Source organism: Helicoverpa zea, chromosome 14, assembly GCF_022581195.2.
Source record: "Helicoverpa zea isolate HzStark_Cry1AcR chromosome 14, ilHelZeax1.1, whole genome shotgun sequence".
Classification (NCBI taxonomy): Eukaryota; Metazoa; Arthropoda; class Insecta; order Lepidoptera; family Noctuidae; genus Helicoverpa; species Helicoverpa zea.
Window position 1 is genome coordinate 1,887,241 of NC_061465.1, and position 19,138 is coordinate 1,906,378.

The window sequence follows — 19,138 nt, forward strand, 5'->3', positions numbered from 1 at the left end:
TGTGGGTTTTAAAAATTTTCATCGAGCAACCCGGAGCCTGGGAGTTGGGGATTGATACACCCGTGCATCGGAGAGCGTGTAAATTACGGAATGCGAGCTATAATATGACCTGCACAGCTGACTTATCTCCTGAATGAGAACAGCCGCTTTGGCCATTAATCGGCTAGGAGGACGTCAATGAAAAAACTTTCTAGTGGACTTCAAACCACCTTTTTAAAATACCTATCAGCCGTTTTTGAGTCATAGATGCCACAAGTACCAAGAATCTGCTCAGATTTTCTGATGTCTGGTTTATTTTCTTCCGTAGTCATGATAGCTACTTAGGGCCTTACTACAAAAACTTTAAACCCTGTTTTACACTTGTCTAATAAAATTTTGGCTGCAAAATGAACCATATGTCAACGTCATAATTTGACATTTTTTTAGACAAGGCATAAACTGACGTTTAAAAGTTTTTGTGGTAAGACGGTTATGGTTTAGATTTCAGTATCAAGACAAGACATATTTCAGACAGAAGCCAGTAAGTCTGACGACCAGTCTTACCAGTGGGTATTGGGATGAGGAGGTCAAATAGGCAGTCCCTCCTTGTAAAATACGAGCACCTAGGAGCATCCAGTAAGACTGGATGGACCCCAACATAGTTGGAAAAAGGCTAGGCAGATGATGAATTGACTTTTGTTGCTAAAAGACTTTCTTTAATTGTTTACTTTTTGGTTCAGTTCAATAGGTCGGCCGATAGCATAACTAAAACGCATCTTATGAATATTCAATAGCATTTAATTCTGAACTTTTAATAGATAATAGTAATTGTCTGGTTTCTTCTTTAGGGGTCCGTAACGTTTACTTAAATATTATTCCTAGTGAAGATAAAAATTATTATATCAGATAGTAAAATAATGCAATTAATGGTAATATCGGTTGAATGCGAAATAGCTACAAATAGTAGTTAGATTAACATAAGCTAGTTATTGGTTTCTAGGAAGGTCATCAGAAAACGTGCAAAAATAAATGATCTTCATTTTTCTGTTATTCATTTTAAGCAATCAAAAATAAGGTTATCTTTCTCGTAATTTTGCGTTCCTTTGAAAACACAGAGAGGGACAATCAAGCGACACTTCAAACAACAAGACAAATACCTACGGAACCAAACCAACCCAAATATATTTTTTCCAATGATGTCTAGCCGATATAAATAGACACTTTCTTTTCTATTCCATGTTTACATCTTTCAGTTTGACTGTAGATACGGTTGCCGGCTGCCAGACTTAAATTTTTGTTAACATTGTTAATTTAAACTAATACAAAATGGCTCCCTCACCGCAAGAATCTTCAGAGGTGCAGCGTGGGGAACCGGTTCCTCGAGGATTGAATGGTGAAGAGTTGGTGATTAGTGGCATGTCAGGCTTGTTCCCAAAGTCTGACAGCGTCTTGGAGTTCAAGGAGAACCTTTATAATAATGTGAGTGTGTAAATAGTTGCCTTGTGTGAAAGTATTGATACGGTATCATAGTAGTAAGATCAAGAGTTTTTAATCTCTAGGGGGATCGAAGAATTTTAGCAAAGATTTCCTAAAAAGAATATTCGTAAAAGCAACATAGTTTATAACCGTTCCTTTTCAAACTTAGTGTCTCAGTTTTCTCTAATCCATATGATTGTCTCTGATGTCGAATTCTGTCATCGACTGCTACTGAGGAGCAATCAGAGACTCGGGCTTTACGTGCCCTTTCAGACAGGGCTGTCCAAAAATGCAATTTTCTTATGATGCAGTTATCATAAAAAAAAAATGTTTTTAACACGTAAAACTCTCAGATTTTTCACGAGTCTATTCACCTGGTCTTACATAGAATTACGGGCTACTCTTTTAACAGCGGAGATAACAACCATAACATTTCTTATTCCCAATTCTTCTTACAGGTGGACATGGTAACCAGCAAAGACATTCGTTGGGATATCGACCACCCAGAGATTCCGAGATTCCAATTTTAGTTGACCCATACTTTAATTGGGTCTATGGTCATTCATATCTTATTCTGAGTACAGAAAAAAAAGGAAGAGAAAAAAATAAAGATAATGAGGATGTGCGATCTCACCCGCTCTCTGAGAGAACTGCTTCTCACACCAGGACAAAAAGTAGTCAGTTTGATATTCTCATAACATCCTCCGAGCCATTTCCCAAACTATGTTGGGGTCGGCTTCCAGTCTAACCGGATTCAGCTGAGTACCAGTGCTTTACAAGAAGCGACTGCCTATCTGACCTCCTCAACCCAGTTACCCAGGCAACCCGATACCCCTTGGTTAGACTGGTGTCAGACTTACTGGCGTCTGACTACCCGTAACGACTGCCAAGGATGTTTAATGACAGCCGGGACCTACAGTTTAACGTGCCATCCGAAACACAGTCATTGGTGTCTAAGATATTTAGAAAGTACATACAAACTTAGAAAAGTTGCATTGGTACTTGCCTGACCTGGAATCGAACCCGCGCCCTCATACTCGAGAGGTTGGTTCTTTGTCCACTAGGCCACCACGACTTTTTTTTTTGACTGATATTCTCATACATAACCTATATATACTTCCCTGCCGATTTCGGCTATGGTGACTGCTTTCAGTTATCATTGAGAGAAGAACTAGGATGATCAGCTCTTCTATGCGCCCTTTGATGGCTGCAGTACCCTATTTTATGTGTAAACGTGCGCGAGCATTGGCTGCACGTTAGGATACCGTCCACGTAGTTATAATGAATGGCTACTGGTGTTTTAGCCTTAAGAGCATCACGCTTCGCATCCAGTGCGGATTTCCTTTGCTCTTCGAAATCTTTGAACCTATATAACTGTCATAACTGACAACTTTCATCGAAAGCTTTTCAGCTCTAGAAGAAGTAACGAATACATACGAAACACACTCACAAACTTTACTTATATTTTACCAGGCATCAACCCGGTAGAACTTCGTGGAAAGAAGATTGGTGTATTCATAGGAGCTGCCTTCTCCGAATCAGAGAAGCTTGTCGTCTACGAATCTATTCAGCGCAACGGATTCGGTATTACTGGGTACGTACCTTTTAAGCAAGTATTTTATAGGGAATCTCTTATCTATTCTCCGTAACTGGTGCCTAGTTACCTCCTTAGAAAAATTTCATTCTGGATAGAATTTCTATCTGGCTATAAAGGACCATAGAATTTTTTGCCACCATGTGTTAAGCTGGAAAAGGGTTATATTACGTAAAGCATGCATAATAGTATAATCCCTTTTCTAAGAAAATTTAACTTAAACATCAGAAATCTGGTTAGGAACAATATCTAGCAAAATTTCAAAGATTTAATTAGGCCCATAATGTCGGTTAAGAAAACATAAATCAATCCTACAAAAGAAGAAGAGATTTATATCCTGAAATTAGCCTATCAGGCTTTCAAATCGCGTTCTATGCCTGAAGGAAACCCAACACTGATTTAGAGAGCATCCCAATTTATTTTCGATAGCAGTAAATTAAGCAGAACGAAGCGACGCCGCCGTTGAAACTAGGTGTAATTTTATTAGGACTTTAATTCAATGTAGTAAATTATTTTCTAAATGAATTTTGGACGTGTTTAGCGTAACTGCGTTAGTCGCAAATGGACGAAAGTTTTGTGTTCGTAATGATTTTGAGTGATTTGTTAGGATTCTAAAAATAAATCTTTATAAAAAATTTACGTGTAGCATATATTTTTATATGTCACTAAAAAAGATAAAAAATAATGTTTATAGAACTAGTGGCACTTTATAGGATTGTTATTCTGTTGTAGTTAACAGTTTTGATATTTTTTTAACTTCTACTAACAAAATATTTTTGCTAGTGTTGGAGGTAACATTCAATAACCGCGTACCCAAATATACTTATTGTTGAAAAAAGTTACAAAAATAATGCGTTCGGACAAAATATAATTGAGACAAACCCACGCTATACTTTGAAAAGGGTGCAAACCTATTTACTTTTATTCTTAGCTTTAATTTCCTTATATCCTACCAAAAAAAAGTAAGTACTATATTGCGACAAGTGCTCCGTATTTCTTAATTAACCTTCCTTTCGTCCGCTGAAGGCCTAAGGTCACTTAGACCCCACAATTTATACGCAGATGTGGGTTAAAAGATTTACGAGGCCACCTATGTCCTCTTTATCAGCATCCTATTGTGAAAAAAAGTATCCTTTTATCTGTGCAAGGAAAGACATTTTCCTTATAAATTGTATAAATATAGACTAAATAAGTATTATTCGAACACAATAAATAATTCGAAAAAAAAAGTGATACTTATAATATAGGTAGATATAATCAGTATCAGAATAAATTACTGAGTAGGATAATGACATTTCGATGGTATTGGCCCAGGATTTGAAAAGCAGATTTGAAGATGTTGTGTTGTGTGTGAAGTTGCATCAAATGACGTGTCATGGGGGAAGGCCTACGGCCAGATACGGGCTAACACAGGCTAAAGAAAATACTGACGAAAAGTTACAGAAAACATAATTTCCTTTAGTTGAAAAAATTGCAGTACATAAATACGTATTTATTTCTATGAATAAAGATAATCTCTAAAGCTATGGAATAAGAAATTCTTGCAATTATATAAAGCGTAGACACCTTTGAGTGTTTAGATTTATACTTTTAAGCAGAAACTAAAAAAATATACTCGCTTTTCCATAAATCGGACTACCCCTTATTTCGACAACACCCTCGGGTGTCATTTGTGAATTTGATAGCTGGACCATGAACGCCAATAAATTTTCAGGGTTATTTAGCATCTAAATCTTATTTACACTTACGCATGGTTGGGCTAGACACAATGTTATAATGTTCTAATAGATGGGTCGATTTAGCCCCAGGCATATTTTGATGACCCTTTAAATCATATTTGCTTTGACTAAATTCGTTTAAGAGTAAATTTATTTTAGACTAGATTTTACACGCTGGTTTGCTTGAGAGGGTAAATCCCTTTAATAGAAAATAATTGCATTTTGATGAGAGCTGTTTTAGAAGTTGGATTAAAGGGTTAAATTGCATATTGTGTCAAAGAAAATAAATTGTTTTTTGTAGTCTAGAATAAAATTAATATTTTACGAAAACCCTATTCATATTTTTATCATGCTTACCCCTGATCGATAAAGCCTGAAGGTTGTTACTAAGCCACGATCCGGTTTCAGGAAACTAGAGCATTTTGCTTCCACATTATTATTCCTGTAAAGGTACCGAATTCCTTATTTAGCCAAGAAGGAACTTTCCCAAACTAAATAACATTTTGTGGACACACTTTTATTATTACATTACGTACGTAGTGCGCGGACGAAAATTGGCCTTTTTTTCTTACTCGTTGCTTACAGGGTAAGAGTGAAAGTAGGTGTGAGCTATTTAAAGTGTGGTTCCGCAGGTATTTATTTCTTTGGGAATTTTATAGTAGCATTTAATAATAATAATCTTCCACGCCGATTTCGGCAACGGCGACCACTTCGACCCTAATGGCGTGCGTGTGCTCTCATGTGGCTGGAGTATCCAATTTTGTGCGTGAAAGTCCGCGCACACTGCGGACATGTCAGGGTACCAGCCACAAAGTTGTAGTTGATAGCTACAGGTGGTCGAGCTTTCAACTCATCTCGTTTGGCATCCAATTCAGAAAGTCGGCGTGCTTCAAAGTCAAAGACTTTGGCTTTAACGCGGCTTCTCCAGTCTCTGCGGTTGGATGCCAGATTCTCCCACTGAGACGGGTCAATGGAACAGCTTTTCATGTGACGCTTCAGCACATCCTTGTATCGCAGCAGCTGTCCGCCACATTTCCGCTTGCCCTCCTGCAACTCGGAGTAGAGGATGCGCTTGGCCACTCTAGTATCCGGCATGCGCAGTACATGCCCGCACCAACGAAGCTGTCTCCTCATGAGGTATGCTTCAATGCCACCTACATTGGCTTTCCTCAACACTTCTGTGTTACGCACACGATCAAACCAACGGATATTTAATATTTTGCGCAGACATTTGAGGTGGAAGCGGTCTAGTTGCTTGATGTGGCGTCGGTACGGTGTCCATGTTTCCGCTGAGTAGAGTATACAAGGCAACACAACTGCCATATACACAGAAACCTTTGTGGATATCTTTAGGTCATGGGAGCTGAAGACCTTCTTGTCGAATTTGCCGAAAGCAGCGGCTGCAGCACCAATTCTGCTATTGATTTCGGCGTCAAGGTCGCACTTTGCTGTTATAGTGCTCCCCAAATATCGAAATTTATCGACCTGCTTCAGGACATCTTCACCAAGCATAATGGTCAGTTCTTGACGTCCGTGATTGTCTGAAGACATTACTTCTGTCTTTTTGATGCTGATTTTTAGACCAAATGTACAGCACTGCTTGTGAAGGTTCGTGACTAGCTGTTGCAGGACTTCAGGGGATTCAGCCACGAAACAGAGGTCATCTGCATACATAATGTCCTGTATATGTGCAAAGGACACCTTTGTGGTCGCCTTGAGTCTATTCAGGTTGAAAAGTTTGCCGTCAGTCCGATAACGAATACGAACTCCTTCAGGAGAAGAATTCAATACTTCCCGGACTACAACTGCGAAATATAATGCAAATATAATGCATTTATATCAGCCAAGAGTCCTAAATGCTAAATAGTAGCAGCAGCAACGAAATTGAATTACAAGATATTCCACATATTTCGTCTTATTGTAACTGAAACCTGCAACAAATCCACAAAAATACTTAAATATCAGTGCCATCATTGATATTTACTTGACGTTAAATGACACCATTATATTTTATGGACCCTAAGTTGTAAACCATCAGGATAATTTTACTATCTTACCTTATCTCTTTCTTACCCTAAATAGGGTCAAACCGAATAAATGGTCCACAAAATAGTGTCTAGATGTCATGTCAAGAGTTAGTTGACGGGGTACTTTATTAAAAGTTCCCATAAAACCCAAAAGAACCCTAAAATGAATCTCAATCTAACCGTGGTGCGCAGGTGGCGTTCCGCACTTGGCTAATAAGAAAATAATTATGAATAAAGGTCGGACCACTTGGCAATTTTGGTCGTATATTAAAATGCTAATGAGCTGCCTTGAAGTTTATAATGCGAGTTCAAATGTAGTGTTTGAAGGTTAAGCGGAGTATAGTGAGCGTTATGATAGGGTGATGGCTCGTTATTGAATATTATGGACCTGGATTTTGAAATAAATAACAGATGTTACCGTTTTTTAGAACTAAATATGTTCGTCAGAAAAACAAGACATTTTATTTTTTCAGAAAATCTCACACACACACGTACTTTGACCACAAAATAAATACAGTACTTATAAAAATATTCAGTACTTTACTTATTTTTTAACCTATAGGTTCCTATGCTATACTTACACCAACATAATCACAATTTATTAATCATCATAGAAACTACTTATTGTAACCTTTTGACCCTATTTCGTTGACTTCAACCCAGAAACGAACCCACATTCCGCCCCCAATAACACAAAATATTATAACACCAAAGACCAAAAAAATCTCTCGTAACACTCCAGATATGACAAACGATCTCACGCCCCACAAGATCGATTGATTCTGCCAACTGATTCTAACGCACGTCCATCCCTTCATTATACTTAGTATCGTGTCTTTAACCTTGGAAGTGCTCGTAACTTTGACGAATACCATCATTTGTAGTGTTTCTGATATGATAGGTAGGGGAATAAGAAGGTTCGTTTAGTACAAATTATTAATCGACTGTAAGTCTTCATGTTTTTAATGGTGTCCTAGCCTACTGCCGAATAATATAACATATTTGCAAACAAATAAATAAATAAATAAATAAATAAATAAATAATGTCGGGACACCTTTTCACACACGGTCGGTTAGCCCCAGGCTAAGTTATTAATTAACTTGTGTTATGGGTGCTAACACAACTGATAAACTACATATAGCTACATATATACATATTTATAAATACATATTGTAACACCCAGACCACGACCAACAAGCATGCTCATCACACAAATGTCGATCGAACCGGGAATCGAACCTGGGACCTCAGATTCGGCAGTCCGGCTTGGTGACCTTTGCGCCACAGAGGTCGTCGATTAATAAGATCGTCGATTAAGTCGTTAAATAGAAATATATAAACAATAGCGATTGTATTTCAGCTCACGCAAAATATTTTTTAGTTTATTAAGAGAATTTTGTGTAGCCATGTTTTTGCTTACGTCTTCAAAATATCAAACAACATGCATCATGAACAAAAAAACAAAATGCAATCACTTCTTAAACTACTAAACACGGATTTTAAGCATTTTCATTTCCTGTTGTTGAACTTCTGTTTTGATCTATCAATGATCCCAAAAAAGACTTAGCGGAGTAACTTTTTATTTTTGATGTAAAACAATAAATCTCTGATATGATCCGATCGCCCCCATTCGAGATAGTTTCGCTTAACGATACTCGTACCTTCGCCTTTTCTCTTTCAGCTTTATTTATTTCAGTGTCGAGTTTCGAAGAAAAATCGGGTTTATGCTTAAACTCGGGAACTGAAAGCTCTTTCACAAAAAACTCGATGAAATCGGCATCCTGTTAATATTTTATTCCGAATTTAAATTACATCCTGGGTTTGATTCTCCAGACTTGAATCAAGCATTTTTGTCAGGTTGGTTAACACCAAAATACTGATCGAATTTGTGAAGCAATTTATAAAGCTCACCTTCCTCTAAGAAAAAAACTGATGAAATGATTCAGAATATCAAGGAATAACAGATAATTCACGCATCAGATTTCGTCAAACAACACAAAAATATCCGCCACTACTCAATTAAAACATGCAAAATAGTAAGCTTATTAAGCCCTTATTATTAAAACCTCAGAATACATTCCGTATATAGTGAAATACATTCCGGAACGGAACATATTTATATTCATGATGTACACGATTGACTCTGCGATGGACAAATGCTATAAAACATTTACGGCGACATACATTAACGAGTGTTCCGAATGCATTGGTCAATATTTATTTATACGGACGCCTATTTACGAAAGGGGTCGCGAGGTGGATTTTTTTTTTTGTGTTTTTCGGTGGCGAATATTTTAGCTAGTGCAAGCGTACTCTAGGTACTATAGAGGTTTTCTAGCAAAATAGTTTAGTCATACTGGCGGGAAAAACAATGGACAGTTATTCAAACATTCAATTGTAAAAAGAAACAGTTAGGTTTTTAACATATGATTTAACAGTCAAGTTGAATTAAAAGTTCTGGTAGAGTAGCTGCTATTTTGTTTATCGTCATCAAACTTTAATTTAACTCACATTGTTAGTTAGGAAGGTGTAACTTTTATTGAATATTTAGTTCTAATAATAATACCTTATACCATAGAAAAAAAACTGATGTTACAGTCAGTTGTGTCTTCTTTTGACACAACTCCTCCTTAAGTGCAAGCATATGTAGAAACGAAACTTGGCATTCCTATTTTTTGGTGGTAATATTTACATGTATTAATACGAAAGGAACACACATCATGTAAGCTTTTAAACTCAAAATACATAAGAAATAAGACAGGCAAATTGTATGACTAACATAAATCTCTACTGGCAATGTGAATAAAAATTACTTAACATAAGGTGATGAAGTGGTCTTTCAATTAATTGACGATGAGCGAGAACGAAGCTATAAAAGATAAATGGATGACTTTAAAGGTGATAATAATTACAAGAGATTTATGAAGTGGCTGTTGACAGGCTTTGGTTAGAGAGAAAACTATTAGTCAAATGAGCTGAGATCATGTGTCTTCGTTGGTTATAATATAGGGTAAATTAACAAACAATTTCCAAATACAGACATCTATTATTTTCGTTTTGAATATATCATATTATATTAACAAACAGTGTCAAAAGAGTTTATTCAAGAATGCATCATAACCATTATTCAAAAATATGCGTTTCAGTTCTTTACGCTTCATTGAAATGTTTGTTTGAAACGTTCAGTTTGGTTTTCCGTTTCGCTAGAATTTTCGAAAAGTATACCTAGTGTTTAATTTATTTCAGTTGTATCCATCGTACCGGTTATAACTAGTTGTAGCTAAAGATCAATAAACTTTATCTGTCTTTATTAAAACAGCAAATTAATCGTTGTGCTTTCTAGGCATGTTATTTAGCTCGTTTTTATTGTATATGTCCTCATAACATTTGTACGTTCGTTGGTGACTAATTTTAATTTATTTAAAAGCAATAAGGACATCTACATAACAACAGTGCATCCGATGTTTCCAACCTTTCATATCAATCCACATCTTTCTCTTTATTTATTTTATCTTTATTTTTTTCAGATGCAACAAAGCCATGTACGCCAACCGTATTTCCTACTGGCTGGACAGCAAAGGACCTTCATATGCTCTGGATGTGGCCTGTTCGAGTTCCATGGCGTGTCTTGAACATGCTTACAAGAGTATTACTAGCGGCGTCTGTGAGGCAGCCATCGTTGGGGGATGTAACTTGTGCATGCATCCTAATGTGGCTTTGAATATGAGGAGGTGAATACACTTAAACAGAACATTGTTTATTGAAAGGCTTATTTACCTGTTAAGTAAACACTTCTTAACCATACAATTTACGGAAAGACAATGCCCGTGAACACGTCATTATATTAAAACTGGTAGATACGAATATACGACAGAATAATATGTAGATAATGCTGTCAGATGCTCTTTTGAATTTGCCCGACTTCGAGATCAGTAAATCAGTTCCAATTCCTTGGTTTGCTATAGAGCGAGTGTTACTTTTTTAGGCTACTACACACAGTGCCGGCGGGTAAGCCGCCGGCTTTGCCGCGCAAAGGAGCCGCCGGCTTGGCCGCCGGGGTGTGCGGGTTGCGCGGCTTATCGGCATCAGTTCCTTCACTAGCGTTCTATGTGACTGTCACAACCCGAATGATGCTTGACGGCTTTGTGCGGCTTGTGCTGGCGGCTTGTATTGCCGGCGGCATTGCCGCCAGCATGTGTTTAGTAGCCTTTATGTGTTATAAAATCTATCAAAGAAGTTTATCTTTTTTTTTTTAAACAAGATAATTTATTTAGTTAAAACATGGGTATATATTTACAAAACAGAGGTATAAGTTGTCAATAGGTATAAGTTGACTACTATGTCAAGTGAAGAAGAAAAAGCCTGAAAACGGTTCCCATGCCCCAAGGCTAAGGATGCAACCAGGAATAGTGCAGATGAGAAATAATCGCAAATATCGTAACATTGCACAGATTTTCCAGAATTGTTATCATTACGAAATCTGTTTCAGATATGGATTCCTCTGCTTGGACGGCAAGACGAAGTGCTTCGATAATCACGGAGATGGCTACGTTAGATCCGATGCCATCAGCGTCTTATTCTTACAGAAAGCTAAGGACGCTAAGAGGTGAGATCTTATTCAATTATGGCTTAACATTATGCTAAAATCTGTTCGGTCTCTTTTTACAAGAGCAGCTTTGTAAGTTTATCTTTGTATTGATGCACATATTGCGACACGAAAATTTGTACTCTAGAACAGTCCATGACAATATTTTCAACAAGAAGAAGAGGACCACAACGGTGACTCACGCATTCAATACCGTTAGGTATATGAATCATCATCCTTCTGCCCTTGTACCAATTTTGTTTGACGTCGGTGCAGCAAAATTTCTTCTTCCACACCTTTCTATCTTCTATCGTCATGCTCTCTTTCTCAATAACTCTGTAGGTACATGAATATATATGACCTAACGAATATATAGCATTTGTTGCCAAAATACCGAATAACTTAACTATTGCAGACAGTAACAAAGATCTTTTCAACGTCTGGTTTATTCACTTGAATTACGTAAGCTTCACAGTCCCTACTTTTAATATAATTAATAAATCGATACGTTTAAATAAATTGTGACAATGGACCTCGCAATGTACGAACATTATCGGAAATAAAACTCATTACATATTAATGAATTGATTTTAAATGATTCATTACACAGTCGTTACATCCTGATTGGATAATGGGCGAATAAATTTAAAATAAATTCGCTTGGTGTCAATTCATATTTGATTTTTAAATATTATTTATAACAGTAAAACTATGTATTGCACAAAAAAAATATTACTTATGTTTCTTTACAGTGTATCCATGAATTCATTAACAGTGAATGACTTTAAATTACTTACCGGCTTGTTGTCTTTTTGTCTAATTGTCTATAAGTAAAAAAAAAAAAAATGAAATAATATTTATTGTCAAAAAAAAAATCTTTACATTGTGGTAGTTACCGTTGAGCCACAAACTAAGCACAGCTTGTATCTTGTGGCTCTGAGTGTGATAATATTGCTTATATTATAAAGTTACATAGGTACCAAATCTTTGGAGATAAAATAGTAAAAGAAATTATGAGCTAAGGATGTTGGAACTTAAATTAAGGTACATAATATAAAGAAAATGATATTAAAACAAGTACTTTAATGGAAAACTCTAAACACACTTATGATTTCTCTAAAGGATCCGTCTTTTAAGTATTTTCTTTTTGTCAATGTCGTCTACCTGAGTTCAAGCCTAGAAAACTTTAAACCAACCTTTAGCCGTAAATCCTTATCATAAACTGTTACCATAACAGTAAAGAATCGTAGCATTGGGCAGCAAAGTCTCTCAAGTTCCCATACCGAAGCCAAGTCTAACAATAACAAATTATTTTCCTTATAAAATATGTTCCCTTTATTTACACTGAAAGTCCTTATGCTGTGACGCGATAATGGAACGGCGACATACCCCATTTCTCTGCAAGCAAGTGTTAGCGTCCACTTTCTCATTGTCAACCTCTATTTTCTAAAGTAAATTTTATTTTCAGTTTCAAATTAACGTATGGTTTTCTGTGCTCACATCCATCTGGAAGTCAGTTGGGACGTGATTTATTGAGTTGTTTAATTCTTTGATTTGAGAGAAAGTAATATGTTTTTGAGGACAGTACTAGACTTTTCACGAGTTGGAAAAAAAAATACGGAAATGGTTTTTCCTATTCCCGTGCTATATTACTTTTTTTAAAGCCGAATAAATTTTTGTAAATTGGTTACCTATGTGATGTCGGTAGGGAAGTCGGTTTAAAACGCATTCTTCTGTACCGATTTTATTTCAACAAAAATACAATAGAGATGCAGCAACTAAAATTGCAAGGTCCATTAAAAGGGTGGTTTATTTTTTGTCCAATTGTCGGTACCGTTGAAATTGTACCGTGACATGACATCCACGAGTGACGACCGTGTGACCGGGCTCATGCATTTGTATCATCCTCTTTGTACCAGGTATTTTCAACGTATTTTTACAGTGGATGAATTGAATCGTACTGGAATATAGACTAGTGTTTGTTAAAATAATATACGTATGTAGAACAAATCTAGAGTGAAATGTGCTGGAATGGCTGAATTTGGTTTTAGTGAGATTGGATTTTAGAATTTGGAAATATGTGTTGTTATTAATACCTCTCAAAAAAATTCCTGCAGTTATTTTTTAAAATTTTTCGGAAGTTATTCAGTATAATCGTATTTTAAAATATAGTCTTTTATTAACGTTATCCTACTATTTTTAACAGGATTTACGCTGAAGTGTACCATGCTAAATCCAACTACAGCACTACTATGGCAGAACAATTCTTAACAACTCGGAAGCCGGAGGAAATTCAACAGTTTCTTGAAGATTTCTACAAGGATACTGGCGTTTCACCCCGTGATGTAGAATATATTGAAGCTAGCGCTACGGGTAAGGAGTTCATATATACGCAGTTTAGATATATTCTCTTGTGAACAGTTGTGAAGCTATGTACTGACGTTTGTAACAATGTCACTCACACACAGCTTCCAGTCTGACCAGATGCAGATGAGTTCTAGGCCTTTATAATGAGCTACTTCCCATCTGACCTTCTTAACCCCGCTCCTCGGCAACTATATTTCCTTTGTAAAAACTAGTTGTCAGATGTCTAGCAGCCCCTGCCGGGGCTGCGGGGTTGTTCAAAAGAGTTACCGCGGCCCTGGTACATAAAAGGCCTACGACGGAACACGACGGGGTTTTTAGTCAGTAAAAGTTTTACACTCTCTCACCGCTGCTAACCCACAGCGGGAGGGGATTGTCATTTGAGGATTTTCATATGAAAATCATAATAATTGTGTTATCAGGAGTCGCTAACGCAGATGCAGCAGAACTAGAAGCGATCGGTAAAGTGTTCGCCAAAGATAAAATCATTCAAGTTGGAAGCGTCAAATCTAATATGGGACATAGTGAACCGGCTTCGGGAGCGTGCTCGTTGACAAAGGTAAGCCCTCCAAAATTATTTATTTAAATTACACCCTTAGTGAATAGTGAATAAACTATTGTTATGATCTAAGTTTAAAAGTAGCTCGATATCTACTGGAAAGACTTATAACTGCAGGACATGAGTAGTATCGGCTTCCAAGACCAATTCCCACCAAAGCGGTTGTTATTATTATTAGGAGATCAGCCAGCTGCGTAGAACTTGTAGTACAAGAGCATTTGCGCAGACTAAGGTGCACTCCCTGTTCCCTCACTCTCATAGCCCGTTAGGATGCACATCCTACCGTATATGGAATAGATAATATTTGGACACAACCCGCATTTACGAAGCAATTTTGTCTGAATTTATTAGTTTGTTTAATAGAACTATTCTTCACAGGTCTGTCTCGCCTACCAGTCTGGTCAAATTCCTGCAAACTTGCACTACAAAGACCCTCAGGATAAAATTCCTTCGGTTCGTGAAGGAAGGCTACAAGTGGTCACTGAGAACATGCCATTTGGAAGAGGCTTTACTGCACTGAACTCTTTATCTTACAGTGGAACCAATATTCATGTCCTTATGAAAGGACATTATAAACCTAAGGTAAACATAAATGATGTTTTCTATACTTAATATTCCCCTTTAATTCCCCTTTCTATACTAGTTGTTATAAAGAAGATCTAATCATTTGTTTCTTTGACATGACTGGGCTCCGAAACTACTCGACCAGTCTGAAAAATGCTTTCTCTATTGGGAAGCTACATTAATCCCGGTGAACATAAGCTATGTTTTGTCCAGATACTCAGTAGTTCCCACGGGACGCAAGTGAAACAACAGAAAAACAGCTTGTCAATTATATAGCTAGCCTTAATTATCACAAATTATGTTAAATAATAAATAAACCTTTAAAATTGTTTAACAATGAATACTTTAAAAGAACATAAGTTTCTTTAGATTTCTCATTATCTTTGCCTAAAACCTTTATCTTCAACAAAAGCCTAAACGTTAATTAATAAAAAGTCTTTAACACTATTATAGATGTTGAAATAACAATTAACACTTGTCTAAGATTTTTAAAGAAAAATCGATACAAGTAAGCCCGCCAAATACTGTAGACTAAACAGTCAGCCTATAGCTGGCCAGATGGATTCTTTTTTTTAATAAAATCGTGTATTCGATCAAAGTTTCTAGTCGGGTATCAAATACCAGCTAAAAACCTGATCGTTGTCATATGCGTACTACCATTTACCTTTACACTGATTTATGAGCCCAAACAAACTATCGGCTGACTAAAAGTTGGAAGGGTGCGCATAAGAACGAAGAAGCCGTCTTTTATCACACCTCAACTAAATTATTTTCTCTTTTAGGACCTGGAACGTTATCGTAGCAGTATACCTCATATAATCCTAACATCTGGGAGACAAGATGATTGTGTGAAGACCATGATTGACCAGCTAACCAAGCTGCCAGTAGACCCTGAACAGATTGGCCTGTTACATGATATTCACGAGAAGGCTGTAGCTGGTCATACTTGCAGAGGATATACTATACTTGGTAAGCGATCATTGTTTGTAAAAAATGCTGTTAAGCTGAATAAGATAAATGTTGTTTTTGGAAATCAAATATTTACTGCGTGATTGAATTTTTTCCGGGAAATAACCATGAAATAACAGCCGGTTCATTAAGTACCACTGGGTGTACGCAGTGAATTATTTCCCAATACTTTCCTTATGTACTCGCTTATGTACTTACCTTATGTATTCTCTCATGTACTCATCTTATTTACTTCCCTAATAATTATTATGTAATCCCTAATGTTCTCATAAGCCATGTTCTTGAAGTAATGCTTTGCAACATTAATCCTTACCTTAATATACGTTTCAAACTTCAACAAATCTCTTCAGATAGATTAGATGTCTTCATACTCAAGTCACTCTATCGTAATCACCCTGTATGACCTAGAACGTTTTAACATTACTACCATATTTTCAGAAACAAATGACAAAAATGAAACAGTATGTATTGCAAAAGAAGTGGAGTACGTAGACGGGACAGTACAACCTGTATGGTTTGTATACAGCGGCATGGGTTCACAATGGGCCACCATGGGAGCAGAGTTGATGCGTATTCCAATATTTGCAGCGGCTATTGAAAAGTTAGTAGCAAAACTGTATTAATTATAAATAATTTTATATGGATGACATGATTGAACAGCGGATTATGGTATTACCTATCATTACATTCATTTAGTTTTCACAATCAAAAATAGTGGTTCGATCATTTTAATGAGCCGATTACTAACTTGTTTATTTTGTTTAAAACCTAAGCTCATTCGGGTTTTTATCGTTTACATAGATAACAATTAAGCGTTGATCACCGCGCTTGCAGGCTGGTGATTTCAGGAGTTGAATCCAGGTTTCCTTGAGATGATTTCCTTTACCTTTAATCAGTCACTGGTATCCAAAATATCCTCCGAAAATCATACAAACTTAGAAAACTTGCTCATACTTGAGGCTCCTGAGCTCAGAAAATAAAAATATTCATCTGTTTGACATTCAAAATTGTAACAATAACTTCGATTTTCAGATGTCGCCGAGCACTAGAGCCCAAAGGCATAGACATCGTGGATATTCTAACCAATCCAGACAAGTCTATCTACGACAATATTCTACATTCGTTTGTCGGTATCGCTGCCGTACAAATTGGTCTGACTGACATACTCCGCGAACTGGGAATTGTTCCGGATAATATTATTGGTATGTTGAGAATACAAGAATGGAATTATTAACTGCCATTTTATAATGCTTATATGATAACTTGCAATGTAAAAATAGAAATATGTTGCTTTGATTATTAACTTAGAATTTTCCAAATAATTTATCACTTTTCCCAGAGCTTGGCTGATACCTATACATTTTGAAAATATGATGAATTTGTTAAATGAATCAACAAAGCTCTAGTTGCTGAGCCAATTTTTAGAAAAGATATGAACAATCTATGAACCTTAGAAAAGTTGTTCATGTGCTTATTCAGATCCTTTATGAATGCTTGTAGAGGCCTAAATAAAATAAAATAATTCGACTTTGACAACTTGTCATGTGTTTTATCCTTTGTACCTTCCACAGGGCACAGTGTTGGTGAACTAGGTTGCGCGTACGCTGATGGTTGCTTCACAGCTGAGGAGATGATACTGTCAGCTTACAGTCGCGGTCTTGTCTCTCTGCAGACTGCATTCATCAGAGGGTCTATGGCTGCCGTTGGATTGGGATACAAAGCTGTAAGTGACTTTCAAAATGTCCACTGCTGGGCATATCGCCCAAAATTCCGGGGCCCGATAATGTAGATTATAATAAAGGCTGACCTACAACTAACTACTTTATTTTTGCCTATTCCTGGATAAGGTATTTACAAACTTGAAATAGGATAGAATAGAAAGTTTAAGTATTCCAAAATAATATTGATAGAAATAACGAGCAGGTCAACTAACTTTAGTTTTTTTTCAATATTGACTTTCAAGGCTGTTCCTTGACAATTTAATATGAATGATAATTCACAGAAAATTATAAGAGGTTATTTTTTTAGGTAAAAGCACTGTGCCCACCAGAAATTGAAGTAGCTTGTCACAACAGCTCTGACTCCTCAACGATATCAGGTCCAGCTGAAATAATGAAGACTTTTGTAGCTGACCTCACATCACGTGGTATCTTTGCTAAAGAAGTACCCTGCTCCAATATCGCTTACCATTCAAGATATATTAAAGATGCTGGTAAGTAGTATACTTTTTGTTTCTTCTTTACAAGTTAAGTATTTACAACTTGGTACGAATGTAAATAAATTTAAATTTTAATACTCCAATTCGCTGTTTCTGACATGAATAACAATACAAGGAAAACATAAAAGTCATAAAGTCAACAAAAGTTAATTCAAGTCAGTACCTATCAGGTAGAGTAGAATTTAATAATCAAATAATCTGATATAACTAAAAACTGTATAATTTTCTAGGACCTGGTCTTCTGAAGTATTTGCGTGAGGTAATTAAAAACCCAAAGAAACGCAGCAGCAAATGGGTTTCCACATCTGTACCACAGAACCAATGGAACGAGCCAGCAGCTCAATATTCTTCGGCTGAATACCACACCAATAATTTATTGGTAAGTAGACACATTTTTAAATTATGACCAAAAATCACTTATCGTCTACTCTTGTTACAAAGCTTTATCGATGGCATATTATTTTGGGCGCGAATCTTAATAATCCGAAATATCGATAAATAAATGTATTACTTCATTTTTTACACAATTTTACAATATTTTTATTAATTTTCAATAAGTGCGTATGTATAATTGGCCTGAAAATCTTCTTGAAGAAAGGGACAGTAATTATCTAAGGTTTATATATTTTTTCTAACAGAATTCAGTGCTTTTCGAAGAGGCATCGAAGCTTATATCAGAAAATGCTATAATGATTGAAATAGCTCCGCACGGTCTTCTGCAAGCCATTCTGAAGCGTTCTTTGGACAAATGTAATCATGTACCACTAACCAGACGCGGTAACCCCAATCCTGTGAAGTTTTTGTTGGAAGCTGTTGGAAAGTAAGTAAATATATGGTTTCCATCAATAAGATGGTTGATAATAGAAACAAAAATATTAAAATTTAATTGGGAAGTCATATCACTGTCTCTCATTATAGTTCGGCCATTCAGAGAATGCGTTCCTGACACGTCGCGATTGAACTGACGACGTAACTACATTCATTGATTATTGATATAATAATGTTGTTTTAATGCTCCTCAATTGTTAAAACGGTAAACAACCAGCAAAAATATTTTTATCGTAACTGCAACGCCATTGCAAAG

The 19,138-nt window shown here is 36.4% G+C and overlaps 1 protein-coding gene across 1 annotated transcript in view; it reads left to right on the forward strand.

Annotated features, from left to right (window-relative positions):
• Nucleotides 1-1,305: 1,305 nt before the first annotated feature.
• The window catches only part of LOC124636625 (fatty acid synthase-like), a 31,653-nt gene continuing 13,820 nt past the window's right edge, over nucleotides 1,306-19,138 (forward strand). Inside the window, exons 1-15 of the mRNA XM_047172791.1 lie at nucleotides 1,306-1,458; nucleotides 1,914-1,984; nucleotides 2,867-3,049; nucleotides 10,323-10,526; nucleotides 11,285-11,401; nucleotides 13,587-13,753; nucleotides 14,167-14,303; nucleotides 14,682-14,885; nucleotides 15,650-15,836; nucleotides 16,275-16,437; nucleotides 16,869-17,038; nucleotides 17,408-17,559; nucleotides 17,865-18,048; nucleotides 18,285-18,433; nucleotides 18,693-18,874. Coding sequence (XP_047028747.1) covers nucleotides 1,306-1,458; nucleotides 1,914-1,984; nucleotides 2,867-3,049; nucleotides 10,323-10,526; nucleotides 11,285-11,401; nucleotides 13,587-13,753; nucleotides 14,167-14,303; nucleotides 14,682-14,885; nucleotides 15,650-15,836; nucleotides 16,275-16,437; nucleotides 16,869-17,038; nucleotides 17,408-17,559; nucleotides 17,865-18,048; nucleotides 18,285-18,433; nucleotides 18,693-18,874 — 2,423 coding nt within the window. The remainder of the gene's footprint in view (nucleotides 1,459-1,913; nucleotides 1,985-2,866; nucleotides 3,050-10,322; nucleotides 10,527-11,284; nucleotides 11,402-13,586; nucleotides 13,754-14,166; nucleotides 14,304-14,681; nucleotides 14,886-15,649; nucleotides 15,837-16,274; nucleotides 16,438-16,868; nucleotides 17,039-17,407; nucleotides 17,560-17,864; nucleotides 18,049-18,284; nucleotides 18,434-18,692; nucleotides 18,875-19,138) is intronic.